The sequence below is a fragment of the Chelmon rostratus genome, chromosome 2 (assembly GCF_017976325.1).
Source record: "Chelmon rostratus isolate fCheRos1 chromosome 2, fCheRos1.pri, whole genome shotgun sequence".
NCBI classification, from domain to species: Eukaryota; Metazoa; Chordata; class Actinopteri; order Chaetodontiformes; family Chaetodontidae; genus Chelmon; species Chelmon rostratus.
The window spans coordinates 28797694-28823393 of NC_055659.1; the positions used below are offsets into that span (position 1 = coordinate 28797694).

The 25700-nt window shown below is 43.5% G+C and overlaps 2 protein-coding genes across 4 annotated transcripts; one reads left to right on the top strand and one right to left on the bottom strand.

The window, feature by feature from the left end:
• Positions 1-4: 4 nt before the first annotated feature.
• cstf1 (cleavage stimulation factor, 3' pre-RNA, subunit 1) lies at positions 5-16988 on the bottom strand. 3 transcript variants are annotated; one of them, XM_041953786.1, is made up of 6 exons: positions 16973-16988; positions 6128-6347; positions 5762-6039; positions 5466-5663; positions 3923-4313; positions 5-655 (listed from the first exon to the last, which is right to left on the bottom strand). In XM_041953786.1, the coding sequence occupies exons 2-6, from the start codon at positions 6294-6296 to the stop codon at positions 396-398; spliced, it is 1296 nt and encodes a 431-aa protein (XP_041809720.1). In that variant the 5' UTR covers positions 6297-6347; positions 16973-16988; the 3' UTR covers positions 5-395. The 3 variants fall into 3 exon arrangements, with proteins under 3 accessions (XP_041809720.1, XP_041809702.1, XP_041809711.1); XM_041953768.1 differs by lacking the exon at positions 16973-16988 and adding an exon at positions 6774-6818; XM_041953777.1 differs by lacking the exon at positions 16973-16988 and adding an exon at positions 6522-6767.
• znf831 (zinc finger protein 831) lies at positions 12518-24623 on the top strand. The gene is made up of 4 exons (XM_041953754.1): positions 12518-12675; positions 14275-18688; positions 20473-20741; positions 21510-24623. The coding sequence occupies exons 2-4, from the start codon at positions 14323-14325 to the stop codon at positions 22413-22415; spliced, it is 5541 nt and encodes a 1846-aa protein (XP_041809688.1). The 5' UTR covers positions 12518-12675; positions 14275-14322; the 3' UTR covers positions 22416-24623.
• The last annotated feature ends 1077 nt before the right edge of the window (positions 24624-25700 follow it).

Genomic DNA, 25700 nt, shown 5'->3' on the forward strand with positions numbered 1-25700 from the left:
TATTAATGGTTTAATAAAAATCTGAATTACAACAAGGACATCGACAAAATATAAAAGTGGAAAAGCCGACAAACCAACTCTGCTGCCACTTAACACATACAACTGAGAAATGTGAGACGAGTTACAACTGAGGTTTCCTAGCAATGAAAGAAGTTCTAAAGGTCAGTTCACGAGTTCACAAGTGTTGTCGTCAAACAGAGACATCTAGAAAAATAGTGCCCTCACTCTTTAGAGAGATGGTGCAATGACTTTCTTTTCTTAAGCAGAGCCCCACACATTCCACTGCACAGTTTCAAAAGTAATAATAAAAATGAAAGACACGACGGATGACAGTGGTGCGTTCGCTGAGGTCAGCATCCTGTTTGGCGGCAAAGGGGACGAGGCAGAGATGCGTCTCAGTCTGTGGTGGTGCGGCGGTACCAGAAGCGGGCTCTGAAGTCGTCGCTGCAGGTCATAAAGCCGGGGTTGGTGGGCGAGTGGACGATGCAGCGGACGATGTTGTTGTGTCCCAGAGACAGCAGGTTTTTCCTCTCGGCCGTGCGCGAGTCCCAGCAGCACAGGCTGATGGTGCGCTCGTCCGGCAGCAGGACGTAGTCCTCCGTGTGGTTGAACACGCCCTGCGTGCGATGCATCTGCCGGCCGCTCAGCCCCGCGCCTGCAACACGCAGGAGAAACATGTCACCCGGAGGGGTCACTGCACTGCTAACACCACGCAATTTAAATCAAATCAGAGCCAAAAGCCAAAATATTCATCTATAATTAACTGTCAAACTTATCTTTCTCGCACACCTGCACTTTCTCAGAATTTTCTACGCATTAACAATCAAAATGTTTGCAGATTTGCCATGGGAATACTTAGTAATACTAAAACCCTGTTAAGATGTTTTATACGTGCATTTGATGGTTACATACATGATAGCATGCAAAAAGCGGAAGGCTAAAGTTGCAAGTCCCAGGCAAAAAGTCAGCATCCTCACCAGCTGGTGGTCCACATATAAGACAAGGCTAGTAAATCCTGGCACTACAGGTATAAAATGGACAAATGTAACTACAGACAAATCTGATGAAGAGCAGGACAGAGATAGTAATGTTAGCCTACACTTCATGTAGCATCCAAGACCAGCATCAACACAGTGGGTACTGGACTGGATTCACTTTGGATCATAACCTGAAACCTTTGAATAATGTGGAGCCCTGAAACAGACTCAAGTGTTGAAGAAATGTCAGCTGGGCAGGAACACAGGTGAGGAAGTGCTCATCTGCCTTGTCTGTCATTTAACGCCTGTCATGTGTCACACATGCTACAAAAAAAAAAAAAAAAATCAGTCTGTGTGATAAATTAAATGACCACAGTTGTGCCTGTATGACACAGCTTTGCAATGTCTGACAGTCTGAAATGGTGCTAAAACTCTCAACTGGACAGAGATTGTTTGTTGAAAGACCATACTTTAGGTAAGAGGTCCCCAAAATGTAGCAGAGAGTTGTTGTCCAGGCTTGTCAGAGCATCACCAGGGACAATATCAAGTGTGATGTCAGTGTTTCAACACTGATGTTACTACTGACATACTCCATATTTGTAGTTATTTCTTAAGTTGTTTACTTTATCACAAACAATACCTTTAATTTATCATCATCTGTTGTGTCCATTCCCATATTTGTCATGGCCTAGGAGTCAGGTTGTTAGCTAACTGTGGTTATAGGTATTAAAAGGGCTCTAATTGTACACTGTTCATCTGATGTGTTTAAAGCTTTAACCCCAACAAGCCAACATGCTGATGTACAGAACAACACGACAATGTGTCACTAATCTAATACAAACTTGTCAGCTGTTGCTGTACAATGTTCAATAAGCAACTATGATCAACAAAGTGTTTCATGCAACATGATGAAATCAGGTTTCCATAGTGAGGGATCAAAACCTCAGAGTTCTTGAAAAAAAAAAAGAAAAAACATCTACAATCAATGAAATTTCCCATGACTCCTCTCACATCACCATTACGTCCAGAGTGTCGTGCTTCTGCCACCTTTCTTAGAAAGCCTAATGAGTTCAACACATGATGACATCACTGTCTTCTTTTCTAAAGAAGAAAAATCCAGTGTTCATTCACCCAGAGAAGGAAAGGTGTCATGGCATTGTTACTGAAGAAAATCCTCTTTCACTGAACTTGACACGCTTTCTTGCAACAATTATTTGAAGAATAACAACAGAGGAAGCTGCAACACTCGGCGTGTTCCTGATAATGTGGTCAGTGTGATGAAACGCTCACTCTGTACTGCGTTAGAAGATGTGAGGAAAAACAGAGAAGACGTACACCTGCACTCACACCTTCTACCAAAACTGAAACCTTTTGAGAATTGACACTTTTCCTGCTCCGTAAATCTTATACCTATTTAGGCTGGTGGTGACACGATGTATGTCGACTGTTACTGAAATCAATGTAGAACCAGCAAGACAATGAACCAGCTATTGCACTGAATAATATTTACCTAGAATATCAATACATTCTATTTTAGTCCTTATTATAATGCTATCATTTGTGACCAGACTCAACTTCTGACTTTCTGACACGATTTCAAACCTGTCAATAGTTGAAATAAAAGCACTTCTTAACTACTTGGCTAGGGGGCACTGCTGTTCAATATAGTCTTCACAGGCGAATGAACACAACAGACATCAACCCTCGAATGCCTCAAAACATTGTCAACTTAGTGAGGATTGGACAACAGTTTGAGGCCAAAACGTCAAATTAGGCTTTGTTTTCCATGCTGCTAACACTGCTCTCTGCATTCTACTGGATTACATTCCATCAAGTGCATTTGTGAGGAGGCAGAATACCCACCTCCCCATCTCTTTCATTTAATCTAACAAGCCTCAACTTCATCATGACCTTCATTCATCACCCTCTTTTTCTGACCAACCACTTTACCAAACTCTTCTGAAAGACGTTCTATGCATGAACTTTAAAAATGCATCTGTGACTTTCCATGAAGACAAAGAGGAGTGGCCACCCCATCTCTATGTCTTCGCTGAACTTCGTTATAGGTAGGCAGTGGGGCCTTCGTTACTGCTGCGTTGCACTGTCAAATGACCAATAACTAATAACAGACCTCTAAACGGTGGCAATGTCTGGGGGTGTTTGATTTATAATCCACGCTAGTCCCTGACCCCAGCTGCTTAAAGTAGAGACAGCATGTCTGTTGTATGTGGGGGATTGTTATATAGCAGCGGCGCTGCGCTGCTGTTGAATGCAGGGAAACGCTGTTGGCAGATGCTCACAATGTGTAATGTTTTAAGATGACTTTTCTACTCTTTGCATTCATTTTGTACCTCGTTTTGCTGCTGTGACAATTTCCCGGTGTGGGTTTCATATTTCATCTTAAATGCTGTTTTAAACATCAAACATGTTTTTTGCTGTTAAAGAAAGCAGCAGTCCACTCGAGGCAATGTTGAAAACACCTAATTTACATGGATGAATTGAGGTGAATAATACCCAAACTGTATGTTAGTGATAATATGGTGTGTTTTTGGACTGCCCAAAAAGTTACCTCGTGTATCTGCTCGTTTATTCTTGTTATTCTTTGTCAAATTTTAATCAAAATGCACTGTTTTTAATTGACGTACAATTTGAATGGAAGTTGAATTGAACAGAAATGAAGCCAAATTGAATCACATCAAACCAGCTTTGTATTGCAGCCTTTAAAAATATATGTGTCAGTTCTGAATTGGATTACAAACCATATACTAAGACGCTTTTTGAATCAGATGAAAGGAATAGATCGAACTCGGTAAGGTCTGTCACTTTGAGCACTGCGTCCCCATTTGCCCTAGCACGTTAAATATAGGGCATAATCTGTTCAAATCTATTCCAACATATGACACTTCTCCCTAACCCTGCTGTATGAACCTGCACATGCTTCTTACCTGTGTACTTGACCAGTGTCCGGCCTGTAGAGATCTCCCACAGTTTGACCACAGAGTCTTTGCCACTGGACAGGATGTATTTGGAGTTCTTAGAGAAGATGGCCGAGCAGACTTCGGCTCCGTCGTGGGCCTTCTCGAAAGTGGTCACGCATCGGTTGGAGACGCCGTCCCAGAGCTTGATGCTGCCGTCTTTGCTGCAGGTGACGTAGCTGTTGGCGGTGGGGTTGTAGCTGACGCCGCTGATGGTGTCTGTGTGCTGGTCCAGCGGGTTGCAGGACACAAAGCACTGGAAGGTATTAACGTCGTAGAGGCGGAGGGTGGGGTGCTGTGTCCCCACCAGAAGGAAGTCACCAGAAGGGTGGAAGGAGATCGAACGCAGCATTTCTGCTTCCTGTAGCGAAACAGATGAAGAGAGGATTGGATCATAACAGAGCAATAATAGCCAACAAACTTTTCCAAAATTTAAATGTCGCAATTTTTAAAGCCTTATTTACATGATCTTAGTTAATTTCTAGTGGGGATATGTGGAATTAGTCGACTGAACGCTGCTACCTTCGCCTGTCAGCACCAAATATACTAGTCAGTTCAACTTATTTCTATTTTATCAATGGATATGTGTAAACTACACAATAATGTGTTTACAATGCACAGCAGTTTTTCTGTTATTTTGCATTACTGTTTGATCTATTCCAGTCTGACATATTTAAATCTCTCTCTAATAATCATAATGTCATGACGTGAAAATATTCTGGCTCTACGTGCCATTTTTCCCGCTGCTCCACTGATGTTCACCCTCCCTTTCGCTCCACTCCCTATATTTTCACATCTAATTTGTTGAATTGCAGGTTTAATTCAGCAAAACCAGTGGAAAGACAAACCAACAAGGTTTTGGTGAGTTTTCTTTTGTTTATGTCAAGTTTGAATGAAGCATGTTTTACAACGATACATTTCTGTAAAGGGTTTCTGGTTAAACAAAAAGGATCTTACTGTTTAATAAGAAGGTCAGTCTCTGTAGGGATTCTTTCCATAATGTTGTCAGACACTTAGAATAACAATCTGAGCCTGTTAGTGGCAAAAACAAGTAGTCTCCCTTAATAGTGGACCAACTTCAAAAACTGTTGTTCACGAAAGTCACTTGGACACAAACAAAGAGGGTCCATGAGCAAAGACCAAATTTTACTGGAATTTCTCCCACTTGTCTGGGACGCTGAAATCTGCCAGGACACATGGACCAGAAACCCTGATGCACGACACAAAATGCCACACATTTCAGTGGCATTTAAAATACAATTTGGTTATTTAAAAATGAACTGGTTTCAAATGGCTCTGATGTTATACGCAACATTTTTTCAGACAGTGTTTACCCTTATAGATTAAACTGTGCTCAGTTTTGACTGTTTTCTGACTGTTTTCCTACTTTTAGACTAGTTGCCATGTCTAAGTTTGAACATCATGGAAACTAGTCATTAGGAACATCCCTAATTTCTATGTAACTTGGTATTTCCACTATCAACTGGATAATTGGTTTCTTTTTCAAACCTACCTGTATATATTTAAATGCTCTTTTTGCAGAGGGCTTTGAGTAGTCAAAGAGTTTGAGGGTGTAATCTCGTGATCCAGAAGCTAGAATCTGTTCAGTCGGATGGAAGGCGAGGCAGGTGACTTCGTCGACATGGTCATACAGTGTTCGAATCACAGGGTGATTCTCCATGTTTTGCTGCGCTGTCTCGTTCATCATCACCTGAATAAATGAAAAAAAAAAAAAAGGCAGACAAACAATAAACATAAGCCCGCTTGATGAAAAATGTGTACTGTACTCTGGTCTCAAATCTGCCTCACCTCAATAGGCATGGCACTCTTGGCCAGCATGCGTTCAGTATCCAGGATCTTAATGGAAGCATCAGCAGAGCCAGTGGCAATGAGCTGCCCATCACGACTGTATGAAGCCACACGGCATGGACCCTTATGGGATGTTACATAGCATGTCTCATACTCTGATGCCTCTGGAGACATGGTCTGGACATCTGCATCAAATTCCAGATCAATACCCACACCAGGTGCCACTGTATCTGAGCGCCCAATGGCATACTGAACTGCACTGTCATCATTCTCCATCCCTGAAAAAGGTTGCAAATTGTACAATTAGTACCTCCTGAACCCTCACACATAGCTTAAACATGCTGTCATGGAGATAGCAGTTCTTACCTATCTTTGCCAGCTGCATCAGCTGCTCGGAGGGCGACACTACACTCTGTGGTTTCACCTCGTTAATGAGACTGTTGGCGATATTGGTGTATCCATCATAGAGCAGCTGGCTTATGATGAGCTTGTACAGGTGCTGTCGGTCCTTTAGAGTTGGTTTGGGACGATACATGGTGGGTCAGACTGACCAGGAGCGGGCCGTCAATAATGATAATTTAGCTAGCTGTAACAAAAGACACGATGTCAACAATGAATCTTAATACTACATTAGCTGCTAGTAAGTTAAATACGTTTAACAAGGCGTTATCTAATGTAGTACGTTATCGTCCGAAACAGCAAGCTAGTTTGCTAACGTGACCATCACTTATGACGCTAAGTTTCAAACACTCACGGTTACCTGAGGCTATATTAACGACCCTGTTTGATCAGATACAACGAATGAATGGAAGTTGTGCCTAGCACTGCTGCTAATTACGTTAGCGTTGTTGTTAGAGTTCAGACAGAGCAAAAACAACAGTCGGTTAAGCGCGGATAAAAGCCCGAACTGGCTGCACGTCTGAACTATGCAACAAAAACACTATGTGCAGTTTAAAGACAAGATAGTAATATTACTGATCTCTATTCATTGTAAAACATAAAAATATCGAACCCTCTTCAAACTTCCAATGGCGCTCCGAGACCCAAACGTGCGTTACGTTACGTATTTACGTACATACGTAAGCGAATCGAGCGAGCGCTGAATCATACGTCGACGTCGCCGCCATATTGGATGTGGCAAAAGCGAACGGTCGGAGAGTGGCAACACACGGAGATAGCTGTGCAAGACCATTCTTTTCCAAAGTTTTAGCTTATACACACACACACACACACACACACACACACAGCAGTTGTATAGATGTATTTATGTTCATCAATACCCCTATATAGATATATGTATGTATGTATGTATATATGTTCATATATGCATGTACTGTATATATATTCATCAGTCACTGAATATCAAAATAATTAACGAAAATTAATTAAATTTAAACGTTTGTGCTGAACACAGTTTAATATAAATATTTCATGTATATTATCATCACAATAACAGTGTTACCTACATTGGTAGCAGTAAATCTCATGTTGGTTGGTTTGGTGCTTAACTATGTCCTAAACATATAAGGAGTAAACATTAAAAAACATCACATTGACTAACACATTAACTAACAGTAACATTAGTTTACGGGGGCAGATCGGCCTCATCCAATATGGCGGACACGTTGACATATCGCAGCAACGGGCGAACCCGCTTGATGAGACGTCTCCGGCTTCTTCGACCCGACCACTGTGTGAATTACCTGCGCATGCGCGGTTCTCTGCCAACGTGATCGCGATGCATTCATTTAAAATCATACAGACGCTATTCACCACTAACCTCGTTTTATTCAATTTTAAATTCATTTAGCCATTAGGGCTTCAAACCAGAAGTGATGACCAGTGATTTTAGGTTGGACAAAACTGCATTTAAACATCTCAGTGACAGTCAGACTAGTCAGACAACAGGTTAAACATTTCTAAAGTTTACGTATTACGGTCGTTTTTCCCTCCTGTTTATTTTGTCCCGTCAAATTGAGTGGCAGTATGGCATTAGCTTACCCAGAAAAAGCAGCTAAGCGTGTTGAAAACTGAGACAAAACTGAGTTAAATGTGATTAATAAGTGTGTCGGTGTAAAAGCGCCTCTCGGGTGGAAACCTGTCAGTATGTGTCGCCCCCCAGTGGCAGCCCCTGCTCTCTGCACCCACTCGCCTCATTTTTCATTTCTGAGGAACATAAACACAGAGCTCACTTCTTTCTGCTGCCAGAGGCCGTTCAAATACCTGCAGCAGGAGGGGGCGTCATCACAACACGTCTGAGAAGTTTGTCAGTCCTTCATTTTATATTTGTTCCATGAACATCTTATCGTCTCTCCTTTCTGACCACAAAGAGGGAACAGTATTTGTTAACATACCTTTATTTGTTGACTAAATTGTAATTAAACCCAGTGACACTTTTTACAGAACCTCAAACTTGTACTTCACAGCGGTGTTGACTAAATGCTCTTAGTTACATTCCACCACTGACCAGTACAAAAGCAGCTGCTGTTACTGAGCGTTTGGAAACATATTTAATGAGCTGAAGTTCATCGTGTTCAAACAGGATTTTAGTGTTGTTTCAGTCAACAGGAACTCAAACAACAATATTTGATGACAGAGGCCAGCATTTCTTCTTTACAACCACCATAATGTCTTACAGTTGTTTTTCTATCGTATATCTTTATTCACAGACGCAGACACGTGCCCTTTAATCAAATTGATTGATTATTAGATTTTTAATGATTGAATTTAACTTAATTCTCTTTGAGTTGTAGTTAATTTTTATGGATTGATTTTAATTTGATTTTGATCTCTCTTTTTCCTTTCCTTCCTCTCCTCTTTTTCTTTCTTCTTCCTTTCCTTCATCTGCTCTTTCTCTTCCATTTCCTATCCAGTCTTAAGACTTTCTGTTGTTGTCTCTGTCTCCTTCCTTTTCTCGCAGAGGTTGTCCAGTTGCACCACCTGTTGGGCGATGGTCTGCCAGCGCTGTGCGGTGCCAGCCAGCCGTTTGTTTCTGTCCTCGAGCCCTTTGAGTCTGGTCTCCCAGCTCTGTTCCCTCTCTGCCAGCTGTTTGTTTCTGGCCTCCAGCTGTCTGAGTCTGGTCTCCCAGCTCTGTTCCCTTTCGGCCAGCTCCTTCGTGAAGTTGGTCTTGAGAACTTCAGCGCCGTCTGTGGCCGCTGCGAGCATTTCAGAGAGATGCTCTTTCTCCTCTGTGAGGACCAGGATCTGGGCGTCCCTCTCCTGCAGCTGCTGCTCCAGCTGCTTCACCTGCATCTGCAGTCTCTTCTGAGTCTCTGCCGCTCCAAATCCTGTTTCTGGTTTCTTAGCAGCATCCGTATAATTCTGTGTAAAATCACTATCAAATCAAGCAGTTATCAAATCAATTTAATATTTTCTTTCCATTTTAACTCCAACAAAGAGAGTGTGTCTGATATAGACAAACAGTCTTTATAACACTGCAATTAAACATTTCACTCTCCAGAAATATCACTAAACATCTAAATTGTGAAGATTTGCTCCTTCCCTCTGTTTGATGTCATATGTTAATGAATTTCTTTTAGATTTGGAGTGTTGGTCAGTCAATAAAAAACAATATGAATAAGTCACCTGGGGTTCTGTGTCTAACATTTTACAGACTAAACAATTAAAAACAACAATCACTGGATTAATAGATAATATAAAATAACAGTTAGTCAACCCCAATTCTATCACCTAAATCATTTTCTTTCATATGTGCATAAACCTCATTTTACCACAGACACGATGTCGGCCTACACTCATAGCCCAGCAGAGGGAGCACAAGTACAGCATCAAGTACAGTACATACAGAAAGAAAAGCTTTATGCTTCTGCCCTGGTTTTGATCTCAGTCTTCGCTATTATCACAGTCTTGGCTTTGCAGTTGCAAGCTTGAAAAAAGATTTTGCTGAGCTACATGCAGAACAGAGCAGGCAGAGACTGCGATCCAGTAAAACAGAGATGATAATGGAGGTTTACAGTTTAACACTGGTATATGATATACATGCTGTGTTTGAGAGCTGGTAGTTGTGGTGGAAACATAAGTGGGGGATTAGACTGCTATTCTTTAGCTACTGAAAAGGCATAAGTGAACATGTAAGTGGATATAGGCCTCCAGCAATTCAGCACCCACCCACACACAGTCTCTCTGTTGCCACCTCCTGCAATGTGGCTCATCAGTTCAAATGCTGGCCAAAAAGACATGTAGTGTAATACATGCAGATGGAGGCTTAGCCTGTTCAAAACATACATCAGTTTGTCATTTGTCATTAATGTGCAAAAGAGCAGAAAAGGGGTCTACACAAACACCAGTGAAGCAAGCCGGATATTTCCTTTGGGTACCTTCAATCGGGGGCCATAACTTGAAAGAACTTGTATATTTCAATGTGCAGAGGCGCCTGCACACTTCAATAGTGCTCACAGAATTAGGGAGGAGGAGAGGAACTATTTGTCTCAAGTGACTGAAAAAGTACTCAAACTGTAGGTCTTGCATGATGGCATTAGCTTTTTGAGCATTGTGTTTATAACCACTGGGATCAGGTGAGCATTAGCTCTACTCTACATGTGTGATAATTCCATTCAATGGCTAAAAATACATGAATAGCTGTATCCACATGGATAAATGTCTACATAACTGCAACAAAACAATGCAGAGGTTCAGCAACTGGGAGAGCAGGATGAGTAACACAGCACATTTTATTGGTCTCTGGTTACTGCTGACCATCAGCTGTAAAACTTGACTCAAGTCCTGTATCCTAGTAACCTGAGTAACATGGCCAAAATATCATCTATCAACAAAATAAAGCGCCTGCTGACTATTTTAGAGAAGACATCTGTACACATCCATGTAGACCATACACACAGTGTGATTTAAAAAGCTGACTCAGTCCTTCAGAACATGCAAACATGCCTGAAACTATGCTTCCACCCTGCAGGACTGTGAGCTGTATGAGGACAGGAGAAAACATCCGTGGTAGGTGGTGTCTTGTTACCATGTCAACTCAAAGCATGTACTCAGTGGACCAGCCTGCAGTTGCCTTGGAGACCAGCTAGAGTCTGAAGCAGTGAAATGATATAAAACTATTTGTTTTCCTTCAGCAGATGTCATCTGGTAATTGCATGGTCGATCCCACACGATGACATACCGTTCAAAAAAAGCAGAGCTTTGAAAACATCATCCACCAGAGCTATTGAGACCAGGAATACTATTTTCATTAAATTTTTGTCATTTGTCCCACATAAGTTTTCACATTTAAGACAACCGAACAAAGCTGAGGTGGCTGTTATCAATCATTTTGTGGCTGTTATCAGTCATTAATGTATTAAGTAAGTGGTCGTTTGTATTGACAAACGTACAGAGAATTAGAACATGACTGCATTTCCCCACAACTCTGTGGAGCATTTTAACTTCTTTTAGCTGATTGTTTTGGTTTTACAGCCTGTTTTGGTTCAGTTTCACTGCTTGGTGGGACCAAAAGAGAGCTGAAAGGAGAGTGAATGCTTGCTCATACACTGTCAGCTGGCCAGACTCACTGTTTCAAATGAATGCAAATGTTACTGAGGTTTTAAAAATGTAATCCAATTCAGTTTTGGTGTACTTATGCCAACAGCATGGTTTTACTAACTCCACACAAGGCTGCTTGCAACGTGTAAGGCAGCACTCAGCCAAAGATCCCATCCAGGATATTCCTCTTCCTTCATGCTGTCTAGAAAGGTAGGCCTACATAGTGACTGTGTTTCTGGCACTGACGTTGGTCATTAGGTGGAATGGCCATGGGAACAGCAAGGGTCACTGTGAAAAAGTTTGTGTTGCATTTGTCTATTTATGCCATCATGACGTTTAAAAAATAGCGACGTTCTGTTCATTCATAACTGGGTCAAACAAATAAGCTGGTCATGTATAGCTGTATAACTGTAGGGCCAAATTTCACCTGTAGGTGTTACTCAGTGGAAATGGTACAATGACAGAACATTTGATGTGCTTTGTGATGCATTTTGTTGACAAGTTTACTCCTTGACAAGTTGAAGAAAACGTCATTACTCAGGATTTTGAAACAGCATAATAATCTGTATTCTGTTTCTTAAATCTACAATTTTGCTGGTTAAAACCAGCCACAGTGTGACTGTATAAGCATGTGCAGCGTGAACTGGTGCACCTGTGCAAAGTGAAATAAATTGTGGTGGGAGCTATGGTCGGAGGTGGGAAATTCACTGCAGCCACTTACAACTCACCAGTTTGTTCTCTGCCTGAGCGAGTGAGAGCAGTGCACGTGCAGCCGAGCGGCCACATCAACATTAGCTTTGCTGCACCCTTGTCTACGTGGGTGTATGAAATATAGCGTGTAGGAGGAAGTAGGTAGGTGGGGGAACGAGTATATAAGTGAGGCAGAAGTCAGATACTGCCTCAAACTGTTGATGGTAAAGTCAGTAAGTCTGCCAACGTGACTGTTGAAGGTAAGCTCGCCTCTGCTACCGCACTTCCTCTGCCAAGCAGTCGCTTTCACTTCTGCACAACACTTTGTATTAGCTTTAAATCCTTCCTTCTACACTCAGGGCCTCTCCGCTCTCTCACTCCTGCTGATCACTCTGTGTAATCTATGTTTTCAACTTGGCCTCCGGAAGTCTTTGTTTGACAGCCACACACCCACCCAGCCAGCCCTTCTCCTTCCCTCACTCCCCTCCTCTCTGCCTCACCACTTTCATAGTGCATCTTCTCTCTCATTTGCATTTGTTCCGCTTCCTCATGACAAGAAACAGTTCATGTCAAAGAGCTGTGCGAGAAAATCAGATTGGAGAGGAGCAAACGGCCTGGATGCCAAAACAGACTGAAATGAGGAGGTATACTGAGGATGAGGCTGTTCAGCATAGAGGACTTTCTGAGATGGATAATTGTTGCTGATTGAAGTGCAAAGCAAGAAGGTAAGTGACTTCTTCTGTTTTCTTCTCTCTTCTTAACTGTTACGCCTGGGTTTTGGCCTAGTCATGGCACGTTCTGGTTTCTTGTGGTGTTATTCTTACCTACACGGTATAATGGCAAGCCCATCAGATATTTCCTCTTTTCAAACATTCCTTTCACAAAGTCAGAACAATGGAATTGGAAATGAAATTAATCGAGAATATCCCAGATGAAACAAGAGTCAACATTCTCTCGTAATGACAGAAGAAATCAGGAAAATCTTCCGTTTCATTTGCTTTTTGATGCTATCCATTTTTGCGGATGCTTGCTCGTACTATAAGCAGAAGCTGTTTTTCAGGACAGTTTGGTCTGTTTTTGAACCCATTCCACCCAGGACACACTTGTACACAATTTTAAAACTGACTACAAGTTCTTGCAGAAAAGAATCCTTCTTAATGCCTCGGAAGTCCACACTATAATTATATACTTCATGGAGTTGCAGCACGTGTAACAATATGCCTTATTTACATAGCTGTAAGGAAGAGAAAGCACATTACAGTAAGAGGGCGGATCCCGAGACAACAATGTTTGAAAATTAAAATGCAGTCGCGCAGGGTTTCTCCTTTTAATGGAGAACTCACTCGAAAATGAACAGAAACAAACTTTCGTAAATTCACAGCACCACAAAAAGTATCTAACGTGGGCGTGCTCATGCTGTACAACCAACAAAGAGTGTGATCCATGCCAACCGCAACTCTGTGGGTGAATTATGCAAAATCACAATTCATGTAAAAGCAGCATCACAGCAATGGGAAATTACATTTGGTTGACCTGATATGAGGCCGTTTATCTTTTCATCTCGGTGGCTTTACACTTTGATTAGATTACTGCACAAATATGACAGTCTGTCGGGAGACAAAGCTGCCACATGCTTCTGCGAACATCAAGAGTATGCCGTTTAATTGGTGCAGACTGGTGACAGAGGCAAAAGCTAATGTCAGCGGACACATTTCATTTGGGGAGATAAAAGCCTCTGCTGTACTGTATGAGTATCTGATCTCACTCCCTCATCCCTCCCCTGATGTGAGTCACTCGGCTACATCAGCCTCTGCTTCTCTCTGCTGTGCAGATTCCTTTCTCTCCATCTCATCTCATATATGTCCACTGCCTGCCTACAAAACATTCCTTGACAGTTATATTCCTGCACCACCTGCTCTTGAAATTAGCAGCAGAGAAATTTAAATGCCTCTTCTTTCTCTTTGCTCTGTAACCATGGATATTATTGCTTATCATAAAAATGATATCACTGAGCTAGATATAGAGGAGATACCACAGCAAAACACATCTCCCTGGATTTTACAGCCATGCAAAATCCAAACTGGATTAATTCCTTTATTAGCCATCTGTCCTAAAGGGTACTGCATATCTGTCATCATTAACTGCTTATTATGTTTATTCATTGCTGCTGATTTTCTCTGTTCCACTGGTACAATAGCAAAATATTGCCCAGGAATGAAGTCTTATTTTTAAAACCTAAAAGCATCACTGTTCAAACAGACAGATCTGCCCCACTTGATCTGAGGCAAAGCAGAGGTCTAATGCAAACTGTTCTTATCTTACAGGTAATTAGAGACCTGGCACTAGTACATCACGACAGCAGCAGTGTTACCATGGAGACTGGCAAGCCAGGATTGGCGAGTGCTCCAGTGCACATCAACTCCGTTGCAGCACAGACAGAGAAAAGGATGGACATCCAGGCCCCGCTGACGGCTGTTTACATCCACGCAGTGCCTGCTCTACCAGCGCAGCCTTACTCCCAGCCTCCTGCAGCTGCCCGGGAGCCAGCCACACTCCATCTGGCTATGCCGCCGCTTTACTCCAAGGAGACGCTTCCCTTTCTGACACTCCATATTGCTGGTGGGCTGCAGTCTCAGCCGGGATTGAGTCTGGCAGCTGCTTCTCCTGCAGCTAGACCCAAGTCGTCAGGAAAGCACGTGTGTCCTCACTGTGGACGGGACTGTATGAAGCCCAGTGTGCTGGAGAAACACCTCCGCTGCCACACCGGGGAGCGGCCTTACCCCTGCACTACTTGTGGAATTTCTTTCAAGACTCAGAGCAACCTCTACAAACATAAGCGTACTCAGGCTCATGCCCGCCTCTCGTCCGAGTCAGAGCAGAGCAGCCTGGGCAGCCTAGACAGCATGTCCAGCTCCAGAGAGACTCATGCCTCCAGTTTGTCTCTGGATGAGCGCAGCGAGGCATCGGGCAGCGTGGAAAAGGACGCCACATTGTCTACTGCTGAGATCGCCATCTCTCCAGCCAGTGCTGCAAAGGTCTACTCGGCAAAGACGCATGGATCTGTCAGTGAACAGAATGATTTGACCTCTGCGGATCATAAGACCAAAGACCCAAATGAGACTGGAAGGACAACAACAGAAGGGGAAAAACAGAGGACAGAAAATGAAAAATCTCCGCTGACTGCTAGTCGACATCTTCCCCTTCAGAGACAAGAAGCCACTCTGTTCTCCAAGCAGTGGGAGAGCTCTGTAGCCAGAGGAAAATCACAGAGTCACGAGAGCACTGACTCAGGCTTCAGTGAGAGCAGCGACCACTACCCGAGCCCCGGCAGCATTTTACCTGATCACAGTATGGATTCCCTCACTGAATCCACCAAAGAGCATCTTGAAGAACCCACCAGTGCCCAAACACAGTCAGAACCAGGCCAAGTTGGATATGAACCCAAAGACATGGCAAGGGAGCAGGAGCACAAGATACTGGAGGAGCGTATATCTAAGCTGATTTCGGAGAATACAGCTGTTGTGGAGGACAAACATCTGGAGAACGTACGGCCACGGAAGACAGTTCTGTCAAAACAGGGTAGTATCGACCTCCCCATGCCGTACACGTACAAGGATTCCTTTCACTTTGACATGAGGATCAGTAAGACTCCAAGTGTTGGGCTACAAAGAAACAGGAGGCCTGGCTTCTACAGCTCTGTGCCCACTCAGCACTCCACCACCATGGAGCATGCCCCCTTGACCCGCAGCAACTCCCTCCCTTTCAGCGTTACCCTCCTGCAGCCTGAGAGCAGCAGCCCAAAATCCTCCTATCAGAGTGATTATGTAACACTTGTCCGGAGGGGAAGCTCTGGCCAGATCAATCCAACAGGTTTCGCGATCAAGCCTGTGAACCAGCAGTCATCCACCCACCGCCCACTGGTCCGGCAGACAGCCGTAGACTGCAACCACGCAACAGACGGTCTCTTCATGAATTCATCTGTGGAGGAGGCGTGCACCGGTAGTCTCAGCTGCGATGGGGATGGCGGTGACATTTGTGTAGAGCCAAGCAACAGAAAGTTCCGGAGGAAGAAAGCGCAGAAGTTTGCCTACAACAAGTGGTACATGTACGGTGGGGGGACATTTAAGAAGCTCTACAGTGCTGAGAAAGGCGGCGATGACAGTGTTATCAAAGGCAGGAAATGTTCGACGAACCCAGAGCACGAGGTCGTTCAGGGCTTACAAAAAAGGCTGTCAGCAGTTCAGAAGGAGACAGTGGCAACAGCAGGCTCAACAGTGAACTTCACGAGCAGCAGTGCAACAGTGTGTCATCCAGACTGCTCTCCTGCCAAACTATCCCTCGTCTCTGCTGTGGATTTGAATTTAAAAACTAGCCAGCTTCATACATCATGCAGCTCTCTCAAGACTCCACTCCGGAGAAATTTGTCTCTGTCAGTACTGCCATTACCTTTAATTGGATCACTGGTTAGCCACAAAACAGAAAGCATGAGCAGAGCAGAGGATGGGAGATTGATTAATGAAGGAAAACATACTGACTCCAGCTCGCAGCTCTGTGGAGCCCATATTCCCTCGGACCGGAAAAAGCAGAAAACTGACGACAAAACGATTTGCCCTTTTGAGATGGAGACCGACCCAAACGCACTGACTCATCCCTGTCCATCTGTCACTGGCAGTGCACCTCAGCAGGATACAAATCTCACTTACATCAACCTACAAAAAAATCTAAAACATACTCAGCTTAAAGGAGCTCTCTTCCCACCATGCTTGATCAATGCAAATACACCGCCTGTTAGCAGCTCGGCAGCCACTTCCACCACCTCCACTGCCAAGACCACCTTCCTGCCCAAGTATCAGCTCAAGTTGCCTAATGCTGCTGAAACGGACTCAAATCCCTCTCCGCATGCTGTGGATAAACTGACAACAACTGATAGCCGCAGTTTCACCTCTGCTCTGTCCTCTCCTCACACTGAGCAAACCCCAGTCACAACTCCTGAAAAGATATGTAGTGATCCTGTCAGCTCACCGTTGATGCAGAGTTATGATATCAAGGAGACGAATGCTTTCAGCTCCTCACAAGGCCAGCTCCTCTCGACTTGTGCAGCCACAACCCAAATATCAGGTCTCAATAAAAATGCAACATCTAGTCTAGCTGTTGTGCACAGACAATTTGCAGCAACCACAATAACCACAACCTGCCTACAAGATAATGAAGCAGGATTATGCACCACCTCAATACAGCATTCAAAATCTGCAGTGTGCTCAGCACCAAAGCAGTTACCCAGACCTGTTGGATCCGTGGTTGCGAATTTGACTGCTACACCTACCATTACTACAACAAACGGATATCAGACATCTGCTGCAGCCATCACAGCTTTCTCACAAGAGCAACCTAACCCTAATCATCCTCTGTCACACACACAACTCTCACCAGCAGACCAGTTGGGCCCTGTAAGCAGAGCATATGCCAGTTCAAACACCCCAATTGTACCTTGTCACATCATACCATTTGACCAGGTGCAGCCAGCTGCTCAGAACGTGTTTCATGTTCACACAGCAGACCTTCAGATCTGCCTCCAGATCATATCTGATGAGCAGCTGGCTCTCATTGAACCCCAGATTGAGAGGCAAGCAGGTAGCACCGTCTCACAGAGACGTGATATGCAAGCAGTGGCCTCAGACGTGATCCAGAATAAAGCTGAAAGCTCTGACACCACAGGGAGTAGCAGTGATGGACTGGAGCATCAGCAGCTGGGACATCAAAAGGAGTTGGACAAAAGTGAGTCCACGCCGAGACTTAACATGGAGACAATAAATCCTCCACTGTCTGTACAATGTGGGAAGGCAGAGCCAAATCTCTATCTGACTGAAAGCAGTAAGTCCGCTCAGGCTACAGTGTCTGCTGGATCTAAGCCTCATGAAGCACTAGGTTCGTCGCAACGCCCACACAAATATGGTCGTGTAAACACGGTCACAGAGACTCAGAGCGATACGGCCGATGTTATGTCAACTGCTGCTTCATTCAAAGGTGCAAAATCAGGAAGGAGTCAAACTTCAGAGGAGGAACATGCCCTTTCTCTTAACCGTTTTGCTGAGGAGCAGCTTTTGTCAGACAGGAGGGTCAGCCAAGGTGGACTGGTCTCTCATACACTCTCTGGCCAACACAAGCTCAGCGTGACCTCTCTTTCTCCAAGCACAGTAAATCAGAATAGCACAAGAAGAGAAATACTGGAACATGAAAGCCAACACAAACAGAAGAGTCAAGGAACCACATGTGATGTAGGCACAACAAAAGACAAGGGTGAAGCCTCCACATACAAAAGCAACAAGTTAGAAAGTGGAGACACCCACCCCCCTCTGCAGGTTGGGCTCGGTCAGACCTCTGGTGCTGCACATACTTCTGAACTCTCTGGCTCAGTTTCCTTATTTTCCATCAATAAATGCAAAGCTCCAAGACAGCTGACCCCACAACCATCCATCTACTGTAATCTAGTGGAATCTACATCATCAGAGGCTCTGAATTCATCTAAACATGCAAACATGGGCGGCAGCATGGTGAGCCTTATGGACAACTCTGCGTCTTCAAAGGAGATGACTCTTCTAAGTGAATCACAGGACGTAATCAGCTCAGCCCACTCAGAAAAACAACTGGATCAGTTTACTTCAGTGTCTTCTAACATCCAGGTGGAAAGACTCAGAGAAATCCCAGCTGTGCTTACAAGTGTGCAGAGCCCTGCTGCAGGTATTTAAGACTATTCTAATCATATGAGTATTCATATTGTACAGGATCAGAGAAATATACAGTGCTGTGTGTGAAGTCTTCATTGACTTGTCTCTGTACTCCAGCACATTGGATTTAAAATGAACTGTGAGGGTAAATACCTGACTGTAAGGGATGGTGAACACTTCAGGTCATGTTTTTATAGCCCCCAAATTTTGTGACAACCGCAATGACCCTGAACATACGGTACAGGGCAACCAGGTTTAAGGCCAGTCAGTGAAAAGTCAGAAACCTGATTTGTATTTCACTGCTGAAGAGCAGAGCGAAGGCAGAAAGGCTGTTTTGCCACGTCCCCAGGCCAAAAAGGGCCCCTACAGCCCCAGGTTCACTGTGTACAGTTTGAGTTAATTTGGACCTTTAAACAGGTCCTCCATTGTGGCAATCTTGAGGCCCTGTCTTACCCTGTGTAAAAATTAGTTTTAATATCTTCATTAATTTTATATTGTGCTGAGCTGGTGCGTTCCTATAGAAATGTTTACTTGAGAGTGAGAGGACACAATGTACAGAGAAAAGGCAGCACTGTCAACAGGGCCCACACTTAATTTTGGCCCCATGGCCCCAAGAAATTGTAAATCCCCTCAAAGATTAAAAAAAAAAAAAAGAAGAAGTAAGATTAATATGAATACATAGTGAGGATGTTAACATCACAGGTTCGATTCCAGTCCAATGTCCTGGAGTGCAGAAACAACACAACAAAAAATGTGTCTGCTCTAATACTTATGGGCATACTACACTGTGTTTTAATGAAGGTTTAATCTGAGCATATTTCAAGATAGAAACCAGTTTTCACCACAAGGTGGCAGTATGTGATAAACAATATCACAGCATGTATGTGGAGTCTTGTCCGAACCTGGTTTTGTGTTCTGCAGAATCACCAAAAACCCTCGACTGATCCATCACAGCACACAGCGCCAGTTTACCTACTCTTTGAATTCAAGGATCTGAGGCCTGCAGTCAGTAACAAAAGCTGAGAGGTCATTTCAGGGAGCACAGGGTAAACTAAAGGGCTGGCACTCATCCACTGCTAAACTGAGAGAAAATCCCAAGTTTCTAGTTGTCCCGCAAAGAGTTCAGTCACATGACAGCTCAGTCGCATGGCATTCCTGAAAATGCATTCGCTTTACATCGAATTTCCCTGCAGAATATTTTTTTATCCACCCCAGCTGAGGGGTAAGGGTCACCCTCCACTAGTTTTTAGTAACATTATGGAGATCATTGAAGGGAAAACTTTAAGGGAATAGGACAGGCGAGGAGGAGGGGTGGCACTGGTCCATGAGAGCGTTCTTATAGCAGAAAGAGTTTGCCAGAGTAAAGACATGCTAATTCTAGAAAGTCAAGCAAGCCCATTTGTTTTCCATCAAGAAAACTGCATGTACTCTACACTGCATATTATACCTGACCACATTGGTGCATATATATATATATATATATATATATATATATATATATATATATATATATATCACAACAATATGTATCCCACCAGAAAAACTGACCACATTATTTCCTTTAATTTGACTGCTGGTAAAGGGCCATTATTTTGACATAGATATTGTTTGATTCTTTTTTGTGATCATAGTTTGTTGGGCTTTTATCCAAAGGTAATGTAACCACCAGCTGTAGTTTCAGCATTCAGGTTTTTACACGAGATGTATAAGCTTAGTTTCCAGGCAAGTAAAAACTGACTGACAAGCTTGAACATTGTGGATTCACTGTCTTATAGAAAACTTTTTTTCGTCCCCCAGGACTCACAGAGGGAGACTCCCTTGTGGGATGCGCAGCCCAGAAGAAGCCACAGACACGGGGACATGGAGGGATCTCTGCTCAGCTAGGCAGCTCGGACAGCCAGGAGGCTGGAGGGGCAAACCGCAAGTGCATCGGCAGGCAGGGTGGTGGAGGGGTGGCGGAAGAGGGCAAGAACACAGGGGTCGAGACAGACGAAGAGACAGGACAGCGGGACAAAGCTGAGTCTAACTGCAGATACACGTGTTTCCAAGATATGACAAAGCCAGAGGTGGGTCTGAATTAACTGCTCACTGGATGTATGTTTACTATACAATTCACTGTACAGCCTAACATCCTAAAAGCCAGTAACTTTCTAACTGTTTCTTCTCATGTACGTGTTATGCATAAACCATCACCAAGCTACACACAGGCAATAGAGAAAAGACAGAATCTGTCAATAGACAGAAATGTCACAAAACAGGCTAAAAATGCACATGTTCTTTCTAAATTAGCGCTCGCAATCCCTCACCACCAGATCCTATATTGAGACTGTCCTGATCTGGGGATCATGTGGAAGCAGGTTTCAGGCATAATGGGTTGTTACATCACAGATTTGTTTTTCATTTCGTAGAAACATTTACTGAGCAACGAGAGACACCCAAACCAGAATTTGTGGTTTTCTCTTGAAATATTTGCAGAGCAATAAATACGTGATCCCCAAGATGTGTGAACAGAGAAGAATGTGGTTTAAAAAAACAGATTTTCACAGCCTAACAAATATGCTAAAAACAAATAGTGAGCCACACACGGTGGCAAATAAGGTATAAATTATGAAGTTTATGAGCCTTTTGCCAAAGCTGCCAAAACATCAGCAACCCATTATAACAATACCAGAAGTAGGCAGCTCACAGCAGTTTCATTGGCATCATTCTGTTTTACGGCAGAACTGAATATGATTTCAAACGTCAGGGCTTCAGCGCCAGTGGAGGGAGGGAAGTGACTGTATTATTGTGATGGCATGATGGTAATATTCCTCCTCATATTCTTCTTTTAACAGGGAGAAGACAGAAAGGCTAAAGTGGATTCCTTCAAAAACTCTTGCCTATTGGAGCAGCATTCACAGCATCTTTCCCCGCCACACTCAGGAATGTCTGAATGCACTCAACAGAGCCTGCAGCAAGCTCCAAGCATGTCACATCAACTTAATTTACCTGCCAGCAGCGGCCAGGCTAGCCTTTTCAATTCTCCACAGCCCCCACTGGAAATGACCAACTTCTCTTTCTCACAACAACACTGGGAAAGCAGCATCATCCACAAGCAAGACACACAGATCTCACGTGAATCAAATTCAAGTCATCTTATCCGAGCACAGGCCCAGTCGACAGAAACGCTAAACGTCTTCTCACGGACTGAGTCCAGGCCTCAGCCAACTCCGACATTTTCACACCAGGACCAAAAGCAGACCAGCATCTCGCTGTCTGTTCAACAAGGAAATACTATCGCGGGACACCACATCACAGCAGTAAGCTGCTGCACCAAGCCAACAACAGGAAGTCACAAAGGTCTTTTGCCTGATGTGAAAACATCATCCTCCACACACCCCAGCCAAGTTTCTTATTCTGGTCAAGTCAGCAGAGCTGCTGCTGGGTTGACAGGGGACCCCCAAGTGTCAAACACCAACGTGCTACATCATGATACTGTGCTGCCGTCGAAGCCTTTTACATATCCACAACTTGATGATTATCAAGACACCAAGGATAAGGCCCCAGGTGACCAGAGCGGTAACACTGGGAGACCTGACATTACCAACAAATACCAGTCTTTCTTCTTTGCTGGCCAGCTCCATGGCTACCAGCCCGCCGAGTGTCTGGCCAGTGGAGTCAGGCCTGTGCAAAGCTGCCACGACTACACAGAAGACACCAGCAGTAGTGACGATGAAGGAAAGCTCATCATCGAGCTTTAGGTGAACGTTAACATGTGCTATTTGGAGTTTTACCTGCTGTAGATATACTGTATATTTTTCACAGATAAAATTGCTCTGGAGGCAGAAATAATACCAATGGCTGAGTTAAATTAGTGGGCAGAGACAAAGAACCATGTGTGTAAACTCAAAATAAGTCAAAATATGAATAAAAAATGAGCTGTCAGTGACATTTTATATTTTTCATTACAAACATTACATTAAAGGTCAATGGGCAACTTTGCAAGAATTGTGTAGGTCAAGTGTGAGCTACAGCAATGCTGCGTTCATGTCATACTGAGCAGACTGTACTAACAAGTAGCCAAGTTGGAAAAAATGCTCATGTAACCCCCCTACTTGTAATTCTAAATCTGACTGTTGAATTTCAGCTCAGGTATCTCACACACGGTAAAAAGAATTACAGAAAAGAACAAACCAGTCGCAAAACAGCTGCAAAGACACCATCGCAGGCAGTTACAGCCAGATAAAATCCAATAACACTAATGCAGTGGATTATGGTAATCAAAAAGGAGCAGCACACTTTGTATCTGGCTTCTGATGTTGACGAAAACTGATGTAAATTAGCTGAGTTAATCATTGGGGATTAATGCGTGAGCACTCTCAAGGTGGAAAAACTGGAGCTTCTCCCATCACTCCCATCCTGTGCATATGGTGTGAATGCAGCATGACACACGCCTGTAAGTCTGCAACGCTCACAACAAGTTCCAGACCTGCTGGGAAGTCTGAATGTGATTAGAACAGAAAAATGGCAATGACATGTTTTGTTTATTTATGAACCTGACTGTCGATAGTGAAGGTTAGCAGGTTAGGTCAGTGAACTATCCAGGGAGCTATTGGCTAGTTTAATCCAGCTAGCTGTCCTCGATGTCTGTTGGTCTGGGTTTACCTCATGTCTTTTTTTGTCTTGGTTTCATGGGTGTTGACAGAAACCAAACGGCAACCTCTGGGCCTGAAAAATGAAGCCAACACTGAAGTGCCAAAAACTGCAATTCCTCGAATGAGCACTTGAAACTGGCTCCAAAAGTCAGTCAATCCCCATAAACCCTCAGTTTAGCAGAACTAAACGTGTTTACAGAATGGTGCAAAAAACAAACGTTTTGATCTCTGTAGCTAATTTCCCCGTTCATGACAACTGTAGGGTTTTTTTTCTAGAACTCACTTAAAACACATGCATATGGGCATGGCACACGCATATGAGTGACAGCTAGCGACTCGATTTCAGCAACCAGGCTTCATTCGACCTGCCGTCAAACCACCCACGCTCTAACTCTTTGCACATTTTTGTATTAGCCAATTTGGTGGACTCAGGCACTGCCAAGATGGCGACAACCACAGCCACTGACACTGAGCTGCACAATGGCTCTCCAGAAACCTGTGGGTAACGTCCTAGAGACTATCTCTGACACAAACACTGGGGCTCCTTCTGCTATTCAACCCAACCAGTGAGATTACTTCTGCCCCAAGGTAATGCCGTCTGACTTCCGTTATGCTTACACGTGCTTACACACATAATTCACCATAATCTATGTCTACCTTCCTACACTCTCTCACTCATAAATTGCACTGTAACCTTCCCAGACAACACCTGTGTCTCTCTCTGTGTGTGTGTGTGTGGGTGTGTGTGTGTGAATCATGCACACATGCTGCCAAATACTCATTAAGTTGATCCCTGCTGCCAATCAAGCCACCCTGGTGAAGCAGGCATTGGCTGGAGGGGCATGACCCTTTTCTAAGTCTGGTTTTGTGATGAGTCAGCAGCTATGAAAAGGCACAGGAACTCACGGGAACAGGAAATGGGTGTATGTGAACATTTCTGTAGATAAATCCACAATTACAGCTCATGCTGACTTGCTTATCAATTCTCAGCCCATTAATGGTCATAAAACGCTTTATGGAGCTGCAGCTCCGATGCATCTGTTCAGGCCTGTGTGGGTTGACATGCTGGATGAGTCTGTAGTGCTGTGACACGGAGGAAAGGCAAGGATACAAAAATGTGCAACAGCTCATTTGGTCAAGTTGCAAGCTGATTTATTACTGTGTCACAATATTCAAGTTTGTTTTGTTTTCATTTTCTAATTTTATAGTTACAGATTGCATAAGTGAGCATAACTGACAAAACAAACAAGTTCATCTCAGATTTATTGCACAAGATTTTGTGTTTCAACAAAAGAAATAAACAGTTTTTTCCTGGTCTGATTGTTTGGGTCTATTCTTCAGTTAAATCTCTTGTCATGCCACTATGGGTCCAAAGACCTACAACTGATAGTCACTGGATGCATGACAGAGCTCGAACATAACTTCATTTTCATGAGAGAGTCATCAAAGAGTAGTTTACTGACACATTCAGCAGCCACAACATTTAACTGGATTCTTGTGTCAGGTCCTCAAATTAAGGTAAATCCAATAGAGGTGGGAAGCTGAAGGAGGTGCAGGTCCAGAAGTGTTCTCCCCTTCATCCTGGCATCTGTTTTAAAAATCTGTTCGACGTTATTTAAAACACCGCAATGCATGATCAGTCCATTAAAGCCGCGGTAGGCATTTTATTTTTGGTGCCACTGGCCAACCTGTCAGTATATTGTAATTCAAATAGTTTAGAGAAAGCTAGACTTTTCGACCTCAGGCTTTAGAAAATGTAGCCTGTGACGGGAGACTTTGGCCAATCACAGGTCTTTTCAGAGAAAACGCGTCCTGCTTCAATCAACTTTTTCTGATGTGATCCTTCAAAATGTGCATAACAAATGCACTGATGGAAACACAGCCAGCGTAGTCTTTTAAGATACACGTCTGTCAAGGAGTTTTTTGGAATCAAAGCTAACCGGTTCTTTACAAAATGCTGTAAGGTTGACTTGGACGGAGGAACTTTGTGGCTGTAGGTTCATGGTCTTACCCGTGGTAAATAATTTCTTGTGATCGTCATTCACACATATATTTCCTTAGACTGCTTTAACTGTTTTTTCAAATTTGTTGCCGATGTGGCTGATGTTCAGGATGATTTTTTCAGACATGGCATTTTTCATTTGGATTCTGTTCACATTTGTTTATAAGACTCCTTCAAATATCTGTAGCTCCATCTGAAAGGCCAGTTGCTCTCACCATGCTGGCATGTGATTTTTTTCTTTTCCAGGTGGGCAAAGTCATGACCCACCCTGACCTGACTGGTCATTGCCCATTGCCTTGGTTGGTTGGGTCGATTAGGTTTAGGCATGAGGAGTGACACTGGTCATAGGGTAAGAAAATCAGGGTAGGCCAATTAAAGGCTTGTGTAAG